Here is a 20,819-nt window from a genome sequence, read left to right as displayed (position 1 = left end):
CTCTGTTGCCCAGTGTCTCATCTTCTCTGCCCTAGGGCCTCCCAAGAGAAACACAGACTCCAGCTGCACAAGGAGAAGGAACAGAAGCCCAGGAACACAACCCAGATGTGTGACATCTCGGTGCAGATAGAACCAATCCACACCGATATTTTCTTGAGCAGCCAGGAGGTGAGTGCCTGCCCTGTCCCTGGGCAGCTAGAAAGACAAGCTAAGAAGGAGCCCAGTGGTGGCTTTCTTTGCTTTTTTTTTTTTTTTAACAGGGTGATGTGAGGTTCCAGTTTGAATGAGAAGGCACAGCTGGGGAAGGGCGGTCCAGGCAGGGTAATGGCCACTGCAAAGGCCCTGAGGCAGAAATATGTTTCAGGAGGAATATATGTGGGAAGGAGGGCAGTTTGGGATCTGGGAGAACTTTTATTTTTATTTTTTTATTTTTTTGGCTGTGTTGGGTCTTCGCTGCTGTGCGTGGGCATTCTCTAGTTGCGGCGAATGGGGGCTACTCTTCGTTGTGGTGCACAGGCTTCTCATTGCGGTGGCTTCTCTTGTTGCAGAGCACGGGCTCTAGGCGCACGGGTTTCAGTAGTTGCGGCACGCAGGCTCAGTAGCTGTGGCGCACGGGCTTAGTTGCTCTGCGGCATGTGGGACCTTCCCGGACCAGGGATCAAACCTGTGTCCCCTGCATTGGCAGGCGGATTCTTAACCACTGCGCCACCAGGGAAGCCCCTTTCTTTGTTTTTGTAAACATCTTCATTTTAAGTTCCAAAAATATGACTTGCTTATGTGAAATGTATGTTATCAACAGCTTGGCATGTGTGCCATCAGACCTTTTCCTCACAGAAACCACCACATGCTCATACAGTCAGGATTGTGCGGTGGTTGCAGGTCAGGCTTGGATTCGATTCCAATCTTGACTTCTCCACTCAGAAACCCTGTGACCTCAAGGATGCACCTGGGTACCAATTCCCTCATCTGGGAAGTGGGAGTAATAACAGTCACCGCCCATCCCCATGGGGTTGTTGAGAAATGAATTTATACACACAAACACCCGCAAACTTACATATACATATATTTATTTAATAGGTTTTTTTTCAAAACATGGTATCAAGCCGCATATACCCTGCAACTATTTTTTTCTCACATAAGACTATTTAATGGGCATATTGTCAAGTAAGCATGTAAAGATCTACCTCATTCTTTTAAACGGCAGCAATGAATTCCATCATGTCCCTTTTATCCAACCAGTCCCGTATTGATGGACATTTGTTTCTACTTCCACACGTTGCTGTAGTTAATATCCTTGTAAGTATGTAGAACAAATTCCTAGATGTGATTCCGAGATGTCCAGAGGACAGCCTAAATTGTGCTTGGTATGGCCAAACTGCCTTCCCAAAGAGCCATGCCAGTTACGCTCCATGGCTGACTCTTGGCAACCTCTGCCCAGAGGCCTTTGCATGCCTGGAAGTCCCAGCCGCGCAGCACACAGGGATCATGTCTTTGAGCGAGAACAGCCTTCACCACGCGGTCCTGAATGGCGGCGCTCACGTCTGTGCCCGTGGCAGGGGCTGTGATTGTGATGCTCCCCATTGTCTGTGGGAGGCTGACTGTGGGTATGGCGCTTCCCCGAGGCCCCGGGTTTCCTGGAGTCCGGGGATCTCCTTTCACCCTTTGCTTTATGAAACTAGAGAGCAGAGCGTTTCAGAAATGGGCTTTGGACTTTCACTTGGAGACGGGGCCAAATGTGTCAGCTTGCCTTCCTGCTTTCTCAAAGATGCCTTTCCCCTGCCAAACAGCGGTGAGCCGGGGCCGCCCGCAGCGTGAAGGAAAGGGCTCGGCGGCCCAGCCCTCCGGCCCTGGCAACGATCACCATCCAGAGAACTTTCGCAGAGGCGTCTCCTCGTTACCAGGGCCACCTGGCGATGGGGCTGCAGCGGGTTCCGCAGCTGTGAGCTCCATGGGGCCGGAAGCAGGTCTCACTCCTGTCGGAATCCAAGCTCTTCGTGCAGGACCCGGCCCATGTTCGTTCACACGTTCAACAACTATTGAGCACCTGCTGTATGCCAGGCCCTGTGCTGGGCTCAGGGGAGGATGCTCCGGGTCCCTGCCCACACCAGACGCCCTGCGACTCTGCACGTGTTTGCTGGAAAGGACTGTTGACCAGACGCCTGTGATTTTTAGTTTCTATGATGAGGCGGGGTTAATTGAGGAGGATGGGGGAGGGGGGCTGCAAGATAAAAGTAAAAAAGGATTTTTTCTTTCTCAGAACGGCTTTCCACACTCAGGCTACTTCCTGCTTTCTAAACCAGAGTGGGTCAGAGGGCTTAAGCTTTGTATGAGAAAGAATCTCCATCTTCTCTAAATAAACAAATTCCCAGAAGAGCCATGAGTAAGGGTCACATCGGGCTCAGGCGAGCTCTGCAGGCAGAGGAAGGGCTGTCACCAAGCCCGGCTGCTGCGGCTGCCCCACCCCCAAGGCCGGTCACCCCTGCCCACCTCCTCCTCTCCACCCTCCAGCATGTGCTCACACACACACACACACACACGACATTCCTGGTGTTTACTCCCAAGGCAAACATACACCCTCAAAGAGAGGGAGGCCAGTGTAGAAAGAGCCTGGGAAGCAAGCCGGCTATAGCCAGGGTCGGGCTCCACTGAGGTCCTACTAAGTGCAGCCGGGGGTAGAGTGCCCCCTTCTCTCAGGGACTGAGCCCTGGTCCCAGCAGGAACACTGGGGCAGACCCCTTCCGGCTCTGTATTTATTGAGCCCCTACTATGCCCGGGCATAAGGCTGGGCCCCGGGAATAGCACAGTCTACAGCGGAGACAAACTCTGCTCTCACAGAGCCCACATTCTGGAAAAGGAGAGACACAGGCAATAAACAAGTCAACATCGAACAAAATGTCCAGCGGGAGTGAACGCTCCGAGGAAAGATACAGCAGGACTCGGGGCAGAGTAGCGTGTGGGAGGGGGCTCTTTAGGACAGGGTGATGGTGGGGTGTGGGGAGGCCTCTCCAGGAGGAGACCAGGAGCAGAGCCTGAATGAAATGAAGGAATGAGTGGTGGGGACATGGGGTGAGAAGTGGCCCCAGGAGGACCTCAGACGGCCCTGCTGGGCTCCCCGAGGGAGGCCATGAGCCTTGTGCCCATTGTGGCCAGCATGGGGCCTGGCACATGTCACATGGGCCTTCAATAAGCATTTGATGAAGCAAGGAAGGAAGAGCAAATAAATGTCCCTTTCCTTCTTCTCTGCTTTGTTTTCCTGGTAGCATTTATCACTTTCTGGAATTTTAACATGTCTTTCTGCTTGTTTGATGTGTCTGCCCCATAGAAATGAGCCCCCAGCAGCAGAGCTTTCTGCCTGGTTCCCCGATCTCTCCCTAGTGCCTCAAACAGTGTCTGGTGAGCGCTATCTCTCTGAACCAAAATTGTTATAAGATTGTTATAAAACAAACAAATTGTCAGTTTCTTCCCTTTCTCGCCATTTTGACTGGGACCTTCCCTAGCCACAGTGTTTACATCTGAAAACCATTCCCAACACCCCATCCCATTTCCAGTTTTTTTCTTTAATATCTATCACTGTCCGCCATATATTTTCCATGATTATCTTATTTATTGTCTGTCTGCTCACACTAGGATGCAGAATCTATGATAACAGGGATTTTGCCAGTTTTAGTCACTGCTAAGTCCCCAGAGCCTAGAACAAGGCATGGCACATAGACATGCTCAATAAACCTTTGTGGTATGAATGAATGAGTGAATGAATGAATCACTTACCCTAGGGAAGCATTGTTTAATTTGGAGTCTATGACAGGGCTTCAGGGGGTCCCTGAAGCTCCAGAAGTTATCTGCAAATTTTTGTATGTGAATTTTTCTGGAGGAAGAAACCTGCATTCTTCCTATTCTCAAAGGGGAGGATATGTGCATGACCCTTAAGAGATGAAGAAGACCTTTCCTTGTCTGTGCCCTTCGTAAACCCAACTCTAGCGACATGGCTAGTGAGTACCATATTGGATGGCGCAGATATAGAATATTTTCTTTGTTGCAGAAAGTTCTGTTGGACCACACTGTTCCAGAGGGTCCAGAAGTCTCAGAGGAGTGTTTTCCTTTCTCCAGGCCAGCCAGGAGTCCGCCCATCAAATTCCCCCTAGCAAATATTAAACCACCATCCTTATTACCAGCTAAGAAGAAAGTATCACATGTTCTTACCTAAAAAATGCCCCTCCAGGGACTTCCCTGGCGGTCCAGTGGTTAAGACTCTGCGCTTCCGCTGCAGGGGGTGCAGTTTCGATCCCCGGTCAGGGAACTGAGATCCCGCATGCCGCACGGTGCGGGCAAAAAAAAAAAAAAAAAAAAAATGCCCCTCCAGGAGCGAATTTGATGTGATTGTTCAGAGATGAGACCAGAATGACAACAAGTGGAAACCCAAGCTTAGAAGAATATTAGAAGAAAATAAGAAATAAAACATAGGGAGGGAACATAGAGGGGATCTCTTATTTATAGTGATGCTAAGTAGGTAGGAAAGTTGTAAATCTTCCTACATGTGACTTCGTATTTGAAATGAAATTTTTAAATTCCTTCTCTGCTGAAGCCCCTTAATGATATTTTCCAAGATACTAAGTAAGTGACAGGGTTTCTGCTAACCAATGACTTGTTCATGTTTCTTCAAATACAAGAGAGGGAGGTTCTGATCCCTAATAAAGCTGCTGTCTCCACCATTCTGGCCACAGGAGCAGTCCTTCAGTGACCTAGGGGCCAAGTGCAAAGGGTCCCGACATGAGGAAGTCATTCAGCGTCAGAAAAAGGCCTTATCTGAGCTTCGCGCGCGAATTAAAGAACTTGAGAAGGCCAGCTCGTCAAGTAAGTTTCCTCCTTCCTAGTCACCCCCTCTGTGCTGAGAGCCGTGGGCCCCAGACTTGAGGGTTCACTTTGGGGACTGACCAATTTGCCAGGACTACCATCTTCTCTCCCCATCATTTCATAACTAAAAGGACATAGTTATAAAAAAAAAGATGGGCAGACATGATCTGAGAGTCAAGAGTAGGCCTTGATATTAAATAAACAGGATTTCATGAAAAACTCACAACCTTGTCCTTCTTTTTCTTATTTCACTGTGGCCCAGTGGAAACTTTTTCATAGACTGATGCTGTGCAAGGACCAACCTTGGGGAACTTCCCAGGATAAATACCCTGTTTAGAGGGAATAGGGCTTTCAAGAAACCAAGCTTGCTGCTGGGTAGAGCACTGGGCTAGGACACAGAAGCCTGGGTTCAAGTCCATCCTCATACCTGTGGCCGAAGGTTCACCCTCAGTGCCTCAGCCCTGTGAGGCTGCAGCCTCATATTAGCTGTGTGGCCTTGGACAAGTCATTTCACCTCTCTGGGCCTTGATTCCTCACCTGCCAAGGGAGGATGGTGAGGATTAGTACTGGCCTGTGGTAAGTGTCCAGTAAATAGCAGCTTTGATTTTTATATGCCGTAACTTCTTCCTGAGTCTTTCTTTTGAGTGTAAATTATTTCCTTTATAGATCATAAGGACCACATGGATGGATCTTTTCTAGACTTAAAGACCCTCGGGATGGAAAAAAATGTTCAGAAAATATTGGATGTAAAACCTGACTTGCCAACTTTTTCAAGAGTAGAGATCCGAGCGGTAACCAAAGAAAATTTTTCTGTGCACTGACTGACACGTGGAGAGGGTGGGCATGAGGACAGACACTAGCCGTGTGCCCTGACACCACTGTATACATCATTGGTTCAAGGCCAGGTCCTCCCTGATGGGCTAGCACCTGTATGGACTGGTCGGTGCCTGGCCGTACCAGCGGTCCAATGTTTGAATAGAAAGGCGGCTTCCCATCATGTACAGCATGATATAGCATTGCACTGATATTGGCCAGGTCAATCTCTGGGCCCTCCTTTTCACATCACATGTTATATTCTGCAGAAAATACTCAACAAGCTAATGTACAACATTCTGTCATGAGCTTGCCTAACATTTGCTTTTTGCTGTAAACTGAAAAACATGAACACATAAAGGGCAGCAGAAGGGAGCCATGATGATTAAGAAGACACAAGTTCTAGAATCAGAGACCTGTGTCCTAATCCCAGCTCTGCAAGCTCTGTGACCTTGGGCGGGCTCCTAACCTTTCTGGGATTTCATTTCCCAGCTGTAAAATGACGATGGAAAAATTAAAGGAGATAATTATGTAAAGTGCTTATCCCAGTGCCTAGCTCATAGTGAGCACTTTAATAGATGATAGTTGTTATTATTATTAAACAGTATTTAAATAGTATTATCCAAGAAAACCTTCCTTTCTTAGGGAGCATAGTTCCATCTGCCAGGATTTTCGGAAGTAATTTGATTATTAGGTTGAAGGTGCCCTGTATCCTAAATGGATGTTTGATCTGGTGTTTGATTGACACATGACAATGGACAGCTCAGGTCAGCATTAATCACGGGATCTACTGGGTGTGGCTTGCTGCGGCAGCTGGTCTAAACCAGCTTTTGGAAAAAATAATAAAGTCATCCTATCTGTACCAGCATTCTCTCCTACAGTTTTTCTAGACATTTGCTCACGTGTCTAGAGATGTGACTCTTCAGAAACATGTTGGTTTTCCTGATAAAATCGAACCTTCCTTCTCTGAGGTTGGGAGTAGAGGGACCATCTCCAGATGGGGAGCTCAGCTGGATCTCCCATCCTGATGACCCTGCTTCCAAGATTTACCTTCTCCCTGGCAACAACCCCTCATCCCACCATTGACACCAACCCCTCATCCCACCACTGACACCACAGAGCAGGAAACCTCCCAACTCTCAATCCTCCAAGGTTGGCAGTAGTTAAAAGAAGAGAAGGAGCAGGAGGAAGAATAGCTGACATCTGTTAACTGCTTACTGTGTGCCAGGCCTTGAGCTCAGCCGGCTACATGCCTTATCTCATTTAACCATCGTCGCAGCCTTGTGTCATAGTTACTATTATTGTCCCCATTTAACAGATAAGAAAAATTAAGGCCTCAGGAGGTCAAGTACCTCATCCGAGGTCACGGAATAATGATTGAAGAAGCCAGGGGTGTGTCCCTGGTGGTCTGTCTGCTAACCTGCAGAGACCGGGAGGGGACTGTGTGATTGGATCCTGTAGCCCAGGCTCTTCCTTAGTGACCCTCCCTCAGGAGAAGAGGGGGACTCTGGAGAGGTACAGAGGATGCAGCTCAGGGGCGCTGAAGACACTGAGCAGCATCTCAGGTTCTTTTTGCAGCAGATCTGCCCGGTTGATTGTCATCTTCAGATACCCTCTTTTATTCTCATCTCCATAGATATATAGACAAATATGTCCACTCTTATCTATCACAGTCACTTTGGGGGCCTTTATATTTTTGTAGTTGTTTTTTTTTTAATCTCAGAGGTTTTCAGGGTAGTGCCAACAAACGCTAGGGCTAAGAGATGCTCATGGCAAGCATTAAAAGCCAACTTATTTTTTAAGGAGGCTTATTATGGTTATTTGTAGTTGTTCAGATCAGGCCCCCTATTCAGTCTGGTGGCCTTTCCATGCAGTCAGTTGGGCTTCCAGCAGCCAGCTGGCTGCTTGGGGTCTTAGGGAGATGCAGCTGCAAACACTATCTGCATTGTCTCTGGAAAGGGTCTGAAGTGATGCCCACCCACCAGGTTCCAGAGCTAGGAGAAGGTTTGGCCAAATTTTGTGAGGGTATGGTTTCTGCTGCATAGAAATGAGATTCCTTTAATAAAGAGGAGGGAGGCTATTTTCTGCTTAACCTTCATTCGTTCATTCAACAAACATGCCCACTATGCACCACTCGGTGCCAGGTGCCATGCTGGGCGCAAGGAGGGGGTAGTGAGCAAAAGCAACATGGTCCCCATTTTTCTGGAGCTTGTCTTCTCAACGTCAGCGGTACCGATTTTTTGAGCCAGGTAACTCTTTGTTTGGGAGACTGCCCTGTGTATCGTGGGGTGTTCAGCGGCATCCTTGTTCTCTACCCACTAGATGCCAGCAGCAATTATGACAACCACAAATGTGGCCAGGCATTGCTAAATGTCCTGGCGGGGGTAGGGTGGACAGAGTCACCCCCGGTTGAGAACCGCTGGCCTAAAGGGAAGACAGATGAGACGGTGGCCAAAGAACGGCACGAGTGATGTGTCATTTCAAAGGCAGTCGTGCTCTGAAGGGGTAGGAACACAGTTATAAAGAAAGCAGTTCACAGAGTCAGACTGGATTCAAAACCAGCTCTCTTGGCATGGACATATATACACACACACGCTACCAAAGGTAAAATAGATAGCTAGGGGAAGCAGCCGCATCGCACAGGGAGATCAGCTCGGTGCTCTGTGACCACCTAGAGGGGTGGGATAGGGAGGGTGGGAGGGAGACGCAAGAGGGAGGAGATATGGGGATATATGTATACGTATAGCTGATTCACTTTGTTGTACAGCAGAAACTAACACACCATTGTAAAGCAATTATACTCCAATAAAGACGTTTAAAAAAAAATCAGCTCTCTCAAATTATTCTTTAGTAACTTTCCAGTTCTTCCATTATTCTTTGGGTTATTCTTCTGGATGTAGAAAATCGTAATAGAATGCCAAGAGAGTTTTTTTTCTTTTTTTTTAATTTCAGCCTCAAAATGGCCTTTCCAGCCCAGGGTCCATCACGGCCACTGAGAAGTTAGAGGAAACGGATGTGGCTGAGGCTTTAGATCTTAGTGAAAAGCTGGTAGGTACACCCAGCATCAGTCCCCTCCTGTCCGAACCTGCGTGCCCTGCAGATAATTTAAACATCAACCCACATACATATTTAGTTGTTACAGTAGCTCCACGAGACCCATCTACTATCCCAGCATGGGCTGGAAATTGCACAGCCAAATTCCTTGGAAGACTGGGCAGTAAGAATGAATGTTTATGTCTGTTGTCATTCCCCCTCCCCACCCCCCCGCCCCCAGTTCTCAAAAAGGCATAGTGTAAATGGATGCGGGGAAAATGAAAGTCGTACCAAAAGCCCCAAATGCACTCATTTGCAAAGCATGTGTTTCTTCTCTGCAACTGCAGAAAATGAATGAAACAGAATTAGACGTTTGCCTCCTCAAAGTGGCCACCAGCGGTCTTGGGCCAGGCCTCTTACCTGCGAAACGCTTTCTCGTAGTACATGGATATGAGCAAAACCCTCGGGAGTCTGATGAACATCAAAGATATGTCAGGTCACGTGTCCATGAAACACGTCTCCCCAAAAGAGAGGGAGAGAGTCAACCAGCTTCGACAAAGAGACCTCGACCTGGTGTTTGATAAGATCACCCTACTCAAAAGCCAGCTGGAGAGAAAAGAAGAGCTTTTGAGAGGATACGAGAAAGACGTTGAACAGCTCAGGTGCGGCCCGTGTCCCCGGCAAAAGGCCCAGGCCTCCATTCTCCAGGCTAAACCTCGGGGCAGCTGCAGACCCGTAGGGACCAGGACCGGAGGACAGAGGCCTGGGTGAGGAGGGGGGAGGCGGGATGGTGAGTCAGGGCCTGATGGACCCAAGTCTCTGGGCAAGAAAGCAGCAGTTCAAGTGCCCTACTCTCTCTTAAGGAATAAGGTACACCTTTTATGAATGTGTCTGATGTTTCACCATGTGTGTGCTTTTCATAATTCCATCCTATTTTCAGTGGTATCCGTTCCCCCACCCTCTCTGGGAAGTTGGGAGGGGCTGGTAGCATAACCTTTGCCGCCTTCATGCTACACTTCCACAGCCAATGGGCTATTTATTCTGCCCTCTATTCCCCAAATCTTCATCCTTCTCCCCCACTTGTAATGAAACCGCTAAGTTAGGCATATACGGAAGTGTTTTGAGAATCTCCCAGGTCGGGAGCGTTGGTGGTGAGTGAGAAAGATGAGGGGAAAAGAGACTTTGTCTCTCCTGTGTGCTCAGGCAGAGCAAAGTGTCGGTTCAGGTGTACCAGTCACAGGTGGCAAAGCTGGAGGACGACATCTACAAAGAGGCCGAAGAAAAGGCGCTGCTGAAGGAGGCCCTGGAACGCACGGAGCAGCGGCTGCACCACGAGAAGAGGGTCAACAGGGCGATCAGGCAGCAGAAGGTGAGAGGTCCCTGCCCGGAGCACAGCCTCTGAGGCTGCCCCTCAGCTCCCTTGAGAAACAGCCAACGGAGGTCCCAGTGGGATCCAGGCGGCACAGAATGCATTCACTGATGCAAAGGAAGGTGGCAGAACAGCTTTAGCATTAGGCAGACCTAGGTTTAGACTCTTGCTCTACCATTTACTGTGTGACTTCAGGCAGCTTTCTTTTTTTGTTGTTTTTTTTTTTTAACATCTTTATTGGAGTATAATTGCTTTACAGTGTTGTGTTAGTTTCTGCTGTACAACAAAGTGAATCAGCTATATTCATACGTATATCCCCATATCCCTCCCTCTTGCGTCTCCCTCCCACCCTCCTCATCCCACCCCTCTAGGTGGTCACAAAGCACCGAGCTGATCTCCCTGCGCCATGCAGCTGCTTCCCACTAGCTATCTATTTTACATTTGGTAGTGTATATATGTCCATGCCACTCTCTTACTTCGTCCCAGCTTACCCTTCCCCCTCCCCATGTCCTCAGGTCCATTCTCTACATCTGTGTCTTTATTCCTGGCCTGCCCCTAGGTTCATCAGAACCTTTTTTTTTTCTCTTAGATTCCATATATATGTGTTAGCTTAACCTGTCTGAGACCCATAGTCTAGCTTGTCTCTATTTTTTTAAACTTTCTTTTTTTTTTAATTTAATTTTTATTTTATATTGGAGTATAGTTGATTTACAGTGTTGTGTTAGTTTCAGGTGTACAGCAAAGTGATTCAGTTATACATACACATATATCTATTCTTTTTCAGATTCTTTTCCCATATAAGTTATTACAGAATATTGAGTAGAGTTCCCTGTGCTATACAGCAGGCTCTCTGGCTTAGAGCCCCAGAAATGAGAAGTGGCTGTCCTGCTCTGAGGGAGCCTGGACGCCGTGTTTCCAGTGTTCACTGCTCTGAATTAAACATCACAGGCCTTAGTCTGCGTGTGTCATGGGGCTGCCTCAGGCAGAGGACAGTTTCCTTTCACACCAAGCAATGCCAGGGAGAGCTGGGCCAGTGACAGAGTTGTGACTTTCCCTTTGATGTGCCCTCTGGAGAGCTCACCCCTCCCCGAAGTGGCCCCCCACCGCCCCCAGGGCTTGGCAGGCTAGGCCCCAAAGCAGAGACACCCGACCACAGAATGGGACAGCAAAGGGCCCAAAAAAAGCCATTGTCATGTACTGAAAACCTGAGGATTTACATAATCAGGCTTCACATGCATTATTCATGGGCTGCCTCATTCATACACAATGCAGGGGACGTGCCAGCCTGTTTGGCGCTAGACATCCTTCAGCTGAGAAGGGTCTGAAATGGCCAACTTGAACCTGTGTCAGGGTCCCCAGAAGAGCTACAGCTAGTAGCTTTCAAATTCGTGGAATTCACAACCGGGGGAAAGATGTGTATGAACTACAGCCGCGATCATGGCATCGCCGACGGTGTCATGTACTGAGCACTTACCGAGCGGCAGGCACCTGCTCCACGCCGCACATTGTTCATCTCTCCCATCAACCCGCAAGGGATGCTGGCAAGTGTCGGCCCCTTAGAGAGAGGGGAAAGCTGAGTTGACAGAGGGTACCGTTCCCTGGCTACTCAGCAGCAGAAACAGGATTCCCTCCCCACCTGCTGCCCTCCCCAGCCCATGTTCACTTTTCCACACCCCTTCCTTCTGTGTCTCCCTTACCAGGGTGGCCCCCTTGTATACCTCTCACCGTTGCTCCTGGGGTTTTCACTCCAGGACTCAGGTTTGCATTTCAGGCTTGTTATTAATATGTCGTCAGAAATCCCTGTTTATCAGGAAGAAAACAATAATAAATTTTAAAGTTTTGCTGGATTCTAAAGGGCACTTGTATACATCTGTCTTGGCATCAGTTCCTTCCAGGGAGTATATCTTCGTTGTTTTTAAGCAGAAATTAACAGAAAATAGAATTCCTCTTTTCTAAGTTTTACACTTAGTATTTTCACAAGGAGCCTTAGTTTTTTTAGTCTCCTGTATAAAACGTTGAAACTCTTCACCCGTTCATAGAGGTGGCAGGGTTGAAGCACTGAGATGAAATTACACATCTTAAGCTTCAGAATTGCCCCCCCCAAAAAAATGTAGTTTGTAGTTTTAACGTTTGACCATCTCTTCACCAAGCAGAACTTTCAAGAATCAAAAGTCATACTTCCACGCTAATACCTTTGGCTGTGAAAATGAGACTTGGTATAAAATGCTGGGCATTCACAGAGAACTGGGTCTGTGGCTCTGTCCAGGTGGCAGAGGGACTGGAACCGTGGCCCAGGCCGTACTCACTCTAAGCCACATCCCACATCACTGGAGAAGCCGGCAGTGTCTCTCAGAGTTCAGAGGCCAGATTTGGAGTCAAACAAATAGAGGTCAAGCCCCACCGCTGCCCCGAATGACCCTGAGTAAGTGGCTTGACCTCTGTATCGCAGGTTCCTCAACAACAGCAACCAGAACTGTCAACAAGGGGCCTACTCCGTGGGGCAGCGGGAGGGTTAAATGGCAAAATGCCTGCAGTGCCTGGCACATCGCAAGCCCGGTTTCTAAGGGGGAAGAATAGGCAGCTCATGGATGGGTGGGGATTCCTCTATTTCTTTCAGGGAGCTTCCTGCCAGCTGACGCCTTCCCCGGTCCTCCCAAAGCCGGCAGCTCTTATGGGACGCGCTCTTCTCTTTGGTGAATACGACTAGGGCCACGGCCAAGAAAGGACCCAGATACCTTTTGTGAATGGGCTAAGGCTGGGATTTTCAATAGGAAATTTTTAAATGCACAGAAGTTGCCACTTGAGAAGCACGCAAGCCCTTTCTTGGGGCTTGAAGTGTAAGAAAGGCTGAAGGGCACTGGCTGTTTCTGGCAGGAGAAGCCGCTCAGCTCTCCTGCCAATCAAATCTCCAGCCAATCAAGTCCTGGCTAGGGGGCGTGACCACCGCTTTGCCTTGTGGTCTCAGCCAGGAAAACCCCCTAACCTTCCCTCTGCTTAATTCGCTCAGATCCCTCTTCTTTAAGATGAGAATAAAAATGGCACCTAGCTCGTAGCCTTCCGTTCAATGGGAGCTTGTATACAAAACCCTTAGCACATAAGACCACAAAGCGTACATGATCTCCCACCATCGTCATTATCCTCACTATTCTATTTAACTCACTATCTTGCAAGATTTCCTTAGGCCCAGGTATTCTCAAGATTCTGGTTTCCTCCGTGCCACTTGTGTGTTTTTGACCAGGAAGTAGAAATTGGTAGATGTTGTGTAGGAGGAGCGTGGGATGGGAGGGGCTTGGGGTGGTACTCTTCCGCCCACAGTGATGAAGTAGAACCATGTGGCCAGGCCTATGCAGCATACAGGTAGAAGAAGACTAAAGAAAAAGACCCTCACCCACCCCCTTCTTCTACCCACCAATCCCAGTGAATCCCAGCGTCTCCTAGAAACCTCAGAGGTGCGTCCCCGAATGGAACAGGTGGGGATGCATTAAACGCTGTCGTGCTCACCTGGTATTTTCACTCAGGAACGTTTAGAGGATCTCGTACAGAGAAATGCCAAAGAATCAGCACCTTGCAACTGTTCCTTCAAAGAGAAAGAGAGGCAGGTATGGAGAGGTTTTCTGATCTTGCAGCCAGACACAAAGTAGGTACCTTATTTTCAAAGGGTAAGAACTTATGGAGTGTAAATGCCAGCGTGGGTGGCCCAAGAGACACCCACACACCTCCAGTTCCTTCCCCTCCCCCACCCCAGCCCCTGCCCCCATCCCTTCTCCTGAACAAATGACCTAAGGGACCCAGTATCTGGAGGTGAGAGAAGGCAGAAGGGCAGTGCAACCATCCTGGGTGCTAAATGATTTGGGGACATAGAGACAAAATCATAAGAAAAGGAGAAGGGGGGGGAGTGGGGCATCCCAGGAACCCCTGCCCTAAGAAGGAAGTATGTGGGTGAAAGAAGGGGGGAAAGTGATACAAAATGGAGCCAGAAATAAGGATGAAAGTGCCTATTATAACGATCCCTTCACCTGCCAAAGGGGAGCCCCATTTGATGGTGGGCTTTCTGGCAGCCCATGGGAAATGGAAAACCCAGTGTGGTCCAGAGTTCACAGCATCCATGAGATATGATAGATGTGATGCTCAGAAGTGTTCACAGAACAAAGACAATACTGGATTTTCCCCCAGAGAGGACATTGTGTGATATAATGGACAGCACCCCTGAGAACGGCAACGCGGTGTTGGCTGGGCCACATCTGTGCACAGCTCTTGAGACAGACTGATGTCATCACATCCCAGTGAGTTCAGTAAAGTTCAGGAAAAGCAGGTGCACAGGGAGGGGCCAGGCTCTGCCCTTCAGTGCCCAGCTGCCCACTGATTGAACTTAATCCAGGAAGGAATTTTGCAGCAATGTTCAAACTGGGGTTCCCTGGAGCCTTTGGGTACCATGGAAGGGTGTGACTCTCAAAGCACACACACCTTTCTCCCACCAGAGAAGCTCTCCATTATCTTATACCCCAAGTTCCTCATGGGATTTTGCTTGGGTAAACGGTTCTGCAAAAAAAAGGGGGGGGAGCGGGATGGGGTGGGAGAGAAGAAGGCTGTTGGTTTAAAACTAACCCCTGCTTTATAACATCTGGGAATTTGGATAGTGACTGTCTCAACTGAGCTTGTGATAAATACTGAGTGGCTGCAGGCTCGAGGCCTTCTCCATGGAAAATGCCTGGAGGGCACCTGTCGGTTCAATACGGGCCCATCGGCCTTCACGGACAGTCCTCTGAGGGTAGACTTAGCATCCTTCTGGGAGAATGGAAGAGTCTTGTAAGCACCCATGCCCTGTCCCAAAAGACAGCCTTATTTCCTCCATGAGTTTTGTGACTACCCAGTAGGGTTGCCAGATTTAGGGGAAAACAAACAAACAAAAAACACGATGCCCAGTTAAGTTTTAGTTTCAGATAAACAACAAAAGCTATTCAGTATAAATGTCCTAAATATTACACGGGGCGTATTCACACTAAAAAGTTTGTTGGCTTCATTCTGAAATTCAGATTTAACTGGGCATCCTGTATTTTATCCGGCAACGCCTCCAACATTTACTGAGCACCAACTAGACACCAAGCAGGGAGGTTCTGAAGCAGGTGTCACAAGAGGGCAGTCCACAGACATATTCCATTTGGCTCATGGGATTTTTTTTTAAGTTACATTTCAAAATAGGGCAGTTTCCTGGAATACTCTGGATTTCCAGCTTCTCTGGGAAACTCGGAGGATCTGGCGACCCTAGGCCCACAGACCCACAAGCCACCATCACAAGCCTCCATCCTCCAGGCCCCTTAGAAGGGCGCTGGGCTCGTGTGTTTGCTGCTGTCCACCATCACCCCAGCTCACTTCACCCACTTCTTTTACTTTCCTGGCCCCTGTAGGAACCAGGTTGGCGACCCCGGTGGATGCTCAGGGCTCTCGGAGAAAGTCTCCTTCCTGACACCACTGCACGTTCACCTGCGGAGTGTCAGTCTGCAAGGGAGACCCCAGTTCCCTCTCACTTTTGTGTCTCCAGTGCTTAGGGGCTGCTCTTTCTTTGATGAGCTTTCCCTGAGGTGCGGGGTCTTGAGCGGATCAGGGTCCGCAACAGTCATCAAACCCCAGGGGAGTGGCAAGCTCCAGATGTTCAGTGATGCTGGCTTCCCAACAGGCCCCTGTGGTCCCTGCCAGGGAGGTTAGCCACTGGGGCTTTCAACATTTCCACTGGGTGGAAACCCGCTGGACATCTACAGCCTCTTTCACTGATCTAGGAGGCTCTGCTTCCAGCTAAAGCAGATCTGTCCTCCAGGAAGGATTACAGTATCCTTCATAGCCTTCTTGGTTGACCACCTCCTTCTCTGCTGGAATCTGGAACAGAGATTCCCTAAGAGGTTCAGCAGGACAGTGTAGCATTGCCCAAAAGCCACACCCCCTTCTGCAGACCTCCATCCTCACCTCCTCACCTAGGAAGGCTCAACATTCCATCCAAATGGGTAGCATCTGAAAGTTGAGAAAAATCCATTTTTCTCTGATGCAAAAGGCAAAGAAGAACATAAGCTAAATTTTGTCAATATTCTCTCTGTATTAAAGAGACGAATGTTTGTAGAGATGGTGAAGAACTCAAAGATGCAGAACTCAAATTTCCAGGTGAGCCAGAAGAGAGACGAGAGAAAACCATAGAACGTCAGCAGGAAGCCCAGTTGACAGTTATCCCACATCTATTATGTACTGAGCATTTGGCATGTGCCAGGCACAGAGCCAAACACTCGACGTGCAGTATCTCATTTAAGCTTCACAGCAACCCTATGGGGTGGGTGTTGTTATTATACCCAATTTATAGATGAGGTGTCTGAGGCTCAGAGACTTTATTTGTCCAGAGCCACACAGCTCAGTAGGAGAGCTGGGAATCAGTGCAGATCTGACACCCAGGTGAGTGCTAGCTTTTCCTCCTTTAGGTTATAAACCTCCAGGTAATAAACCTGATACATTTCCAGTGGCATTTCTCTTAAATTTCAAGGAAGCATCCTCTAGAATTCTCTTAAAAGTTGAGAATTAAGACTATGAAATCTTGAACATGTTGAAACATTGCCATTGACAAATCAGCCCTGGAACTGGAATTAAGCCAATCCACGTTCCCACTTTGCAGACAGTAGAAGCGAGCTCTCAGGAAGCTTGAAAGCCAAACACATTTTGGTTGAATATGAGAGAGGAGACATTCAAGTTTGATAAAAGGCCACAGTCATGCTGAGGCAACCAAATTATCATGGGAAGAAACGAAGATATTCTAGGTGAGGGATATATTTGGAAAATAGAAGCTTCTCAACCAGCATCCTTGTGCTGAGACCAGAAGGTGGTTACTACCCAGAGCAGGATGTTAAGAGGATAGAGAGCATCCTGAGGGCCCCACTTGATCTGAGACGTTTGCCACCCTGCAAAGTGGAAATGACTGGAAGTTTGTTACTTACTCATTCACATATAGGATTGAGCTGGGAGGAGGCAGAAACTGCCCTACATCTAGGTTTTGTCTGAGGACCACCTGGGGATGTAAAATGGCAGAGGAGATATTGGGATGGGTCCCGGATGTTGTGGGAACACTGTGCTTCTCTGAGATGTGAGACCCCCTGGAACTTCACGCTGCCTCTGGCTTTAACAGAAGCGGGGCAGATCGTGCTTCGGCTAAGAGCAAAGAGCCAGCTTCCTATTCTCCCTGCCCTCCAGCCTGAGCTTAGAAGTTTGGTGTCTAGGATCTCCTCGGTACAGAAAGGTTTCCTCCAGGTTCCTTGCCAAGTGTAACTTGGGCGACTCCATCCTCAAGAGTGGGCCTGGAGTCCTTCAGGGGATGGAGTCACCAGGACCACCTTGAAAAGGATGGGACGTGTAAAATCTGCTCTGTCTCGCCCACTCATAAGAGAGTCTCCATCTCTAACAAACTTCAGAACTAACACCTCCTACCTTTTTAAGACCCTCTGGTTTTTTGTTTTCTGTCCTCCAAATGCCATTCATCGATTTTATATTTTTTTTCCATTGCAGCTAACAGTCTTCTATAATTGTTTGTCAGTCATATGCTAAAGGGGAAAATCTTCTAGTTGACAAATATTTATTGAATACCTAGTCTAGGCCACATATTGTGGTAGGAACCGGGGATAGAAGAATGAACGAGACGATACGATTCCAGCCCTCATTCATTCAACAAATATTTGTTGAGAGCCTACGATATGGCGGGTACTGTCCAGGTGTTAAGGTTCAATCCCGTTCTCAGTGGGAGCCATATCACACCTGCGAGGCCAAAACTCTACTTTTTTAATGTATAAAGCGCAGACGTACACACAGCGCTCTCTGTAATATTCAAATTTTATGGAGGTGAGAGCAATTAGGAAAAAATGCCCAAGAAGGCTCCTTAGGGGAAGAACGATACTGAAAAAAAGGGTGAGAAACACTGGGTTAGATCAGTGAAGAAACACACAAAACTCCTTGTCTTTCTGGGTTTTATTCTGGGATAAATAAATAAATATAATGACTAAATAACTACTTTTTGAGGACAAAGGCCAGTGCACTGAGCTCAGGAGCATATTTCACAGGGACCTCCCTCCCCCACCTCCCAGGTCAAGGGCCAAGAGAGGTCTCCCTGAAAGGGGGATGTTTAAAACCAAGACCTGAGGTGATGTGGGAATGAACTGGGATCTTTCTAGAACCGATGCTTGCAGATGCCCAAAGCAGCCACTCCAGTATGCCCTGAGTTAATTTCCAGTTAATTTCCAAATTTCCAATCTGGATGTTGTTCTTTAAATGAGGGGCTTCTACCCCTGCCTTGTCCTTCTAAGGACGGGGCATGTGGTTCCAAACACTCAGGCTGAATGCGTGTCGCTGCCTGTGGTCACGGGTTCAAGACGGACCCTGCCAGGTTCCCCCAACCCTCGGGCCCACACTTGCATTTTCACGTTTCCCATTCCCCATCTCTTCCTTTTCCCAGTTCAGCCATCCCGTCTGCCTTCTGCTGCCCCTGACCCCCGACTCAAAAAAGTGGACCAAAGCTTGCTCTGTGGTGCTTCCCACCCCAAGCTCGTGGCAGACCTGGGGCTCGGGGGACCCTGGGACGAAGGAATCTTTATTTTTTAACAAACACCCAGACTCCAACTCCGACAGCCAGCCCCACACCGGGTCAGGGCACTGGCATCTGGGAACCACCCAGAGCCAGCAATTTTATTGAAAATCAAATAAAAAAGGATACAAAGGAAAAGTGGTTTAGAGGCAAAAGATTTTCAACATCTCCTGTCTGTTTTCCTTTTATCTGGGCATTCCCGCCAAGATTTACTTTGTGGGCTAGTGTAGAGATGTTAGCCTTTCTTACCCTGAAATGATTTTTTTTTTCCTTGAAATGATTTTGAATGCAGTCTCAAAACACATTCAAGGCTCCTGTCAGCCACTGGCACAGGTCCGGCACAGGAGGTGATTTCTAAACCTGTCTTAAAGAGAAAAGAGCTACAGAGATGGTCCTAACAGCCCCTCCCATTGAAATCCACCCAGAACCTCCTCTCGACCCCTGAGAAAGACAGGACATTCTGGTCCCTATTTGACAGATGAGGAAACCGAGGGTCACGCAGTCAGTGGCAGAGCTGAAACCACCTGACTGAAACCAGCTGAAACCAGCTGACTACCCACCAGCCCTCTTCCCCCAGGGGCATGTGTTGGAGTCAAAAACTTGCAGGAAGGCAGTGTGAAACCTGCTGGAAAGAAACTTGTAAGGTACAGTGGCATCTACAGTACATACAGAACTGTGTGAGCGAGAGACTCTTGGGATGCAATTAATGGAAACCTATTCAGAAAGAGGGAGGGGGCTTTTATAAGGATAAAGGGTGAGTGCCTCATAAAAACTGAGAGCTGAAAGAGAGCCTGGCCTCGAAGTAGAACTGGTAAGCCATCAGATCTCAGGCATCATCTCTTTTACACACACACAAGCATGCGCACGCACACACACACAGGCCGTATCTCCTCTCTGTGTCTCTGCATGGCTCCCCTGATCTCTGCTCTCTCCAGTCATGTGACAGGAAGGAATGACCTCACGGTCCCCCAGTTCAAAGGACCAGCCCAAGGAGCAAGTAGCATCTTAGAGCCCGTAACCCCAAATCCTGGGAGTGACCATCTTAAAAGCCCAGCCCGTGCCAAGTGCCCGATCAGCTATGACCAGGGACAGAGTCACACACATGGCTGCCTGGAGCCAGGAGTAGTGCTCAGAAAAGGGTTAGACAGACCCCCTCGAGTATCCTGCATTTTCTCCTCCTAAGACATCAGAGACATAAGGCATTCAGTTCAGTAACAGCTTTTCGAGAGAAAGTCCATCCCAATGAATGTGCCTATAATCAGAAACTCCTGGTTCAAAAAAAGATGCAAATGGAAGAAGAACACGTTATCTGTGTATCTGGAAGAGTGTACACCAAAATGTGAATAAGGTTACCTGTGGGTAGTGTGATAATGGTGGATCATTTTACCTTCGTTTTGCTCACGTCTATGTGTATATATAAATATTTTTTACAACAAATATTTTATTTTGAGTAAAAAAAAAAAATGCCATTTGAGAAATATTTGGGGATCTCCCTACAATTATAGAGTTTGGGCATTTGTTGCTCTTGCTTGTTGAAGGTTGGAGCCAGAAAAGGCACCCCAAAGACGGACCAAGAAAGGGAGATGCTGAAGAGAGAAGTTTCCAGCAGATCCAGCCAGAGCCTTTTGTTTTCTAAACCTGGTGGAAGGAACTAGAAACGTCGTCCCGCTGGGCCTCGCGTGATCCTCCGTGAGTCAGTGTAACTCTTCTGCGTCAAACTACTAAGACGCTTTTTTAGGACTTTAAAGGTTGCTACCCGAGTGTGTTGCTTCCTAGACTGGTATTTTGCACAACACTGTATTTTGGAGTGTGTGAGGAGAGGGGTTCTTTTCACAGATATTACGAATGTAAACATACTCAGGCGTATGAAGAATAAGTTTGACATTCAGACTCCTAGGCCCAGTAGATACAATTATGTGTTTGGGTAGTGACAAACCCACATGTCACACCTCCAAGGAGCTCCGAGAAACCCGCAGTTGAGAAAACCCAGGGCGTGTACTGGGGCCACAGGACAGAATGGTAACCTCAGGGCTGTTGGGGCCACGGTATAGTGCATTTATATCTGAATTTATTGTAATAAATTCGAACACCAACCTGTTTTATCGCTTCCATAACAGTGAGTCATGTTTATAGGGCGCTCTGCGGTTTTCA

At 48.1% G+C, this 20,819-nt stretch overlaps 1 protein-coding gene across 8 annotated transcripts in view; it reads left to right on the top strand.

The window, feature by feature from the left end:
* The window catches only part of LOC309639647 (forkhead-associated domain-containing protein 1-like), a 78,900-nt gene extending 58,130 nt beyond the window's left edge, over positions 1 to 20,770 (top strand). For 4 of the 8 annotated variants that reach the window (XM_082417100.1, XM_082417103.1, XM_082417104.1 and 1 more), the window contains 7 exons: positions 36 to 168; positions 4,722 to 4,851; positions 5,518 to 5,642; positions 8,617 to 8,712; positions 9,139 to 9,359; positions 9,901 to 10,066; positions 13,585 to 15,881. In XM_082417100.1, the coding sequence (XP_082273226.1) occupies positions 36 to 168; positions 4,722 to 4,851; positions 5,518 to 5,642; positions 8,617 to 8,712; positions 9,139 to 9,359; positions 9,901 to 10,066; positions 13,585 to 13,707 (994 nt within the window). In that variant the 3' untranslated portion in view covers positions 13,708 to 15,881. The other 4 variants (XM_082417099.1, XM_082417102.1, XM_082417101.1 and 1 more) reach the window with 4 other exon arrangements.
* The last annotated feature ends 49 nt before the right edge of the window (positions 20,771 to 20,819 follow it).

The sequence above is a fragment of the Balaenoptera physalus genome (assembly GCF_965194825.1).
Source record: "Balaenoptera physalus genome assembly, chromosome: 1".
Lineage (NCBI taxonomy): Eukaryota > Metazoa > Chordata > Mammalia > Artiodactyla > Balaenopteridae > Balaenoptera > Balaenoptera physalus.
This window is presented reverse-complemented; position numbering and strand designations above follow the sequence as displayed.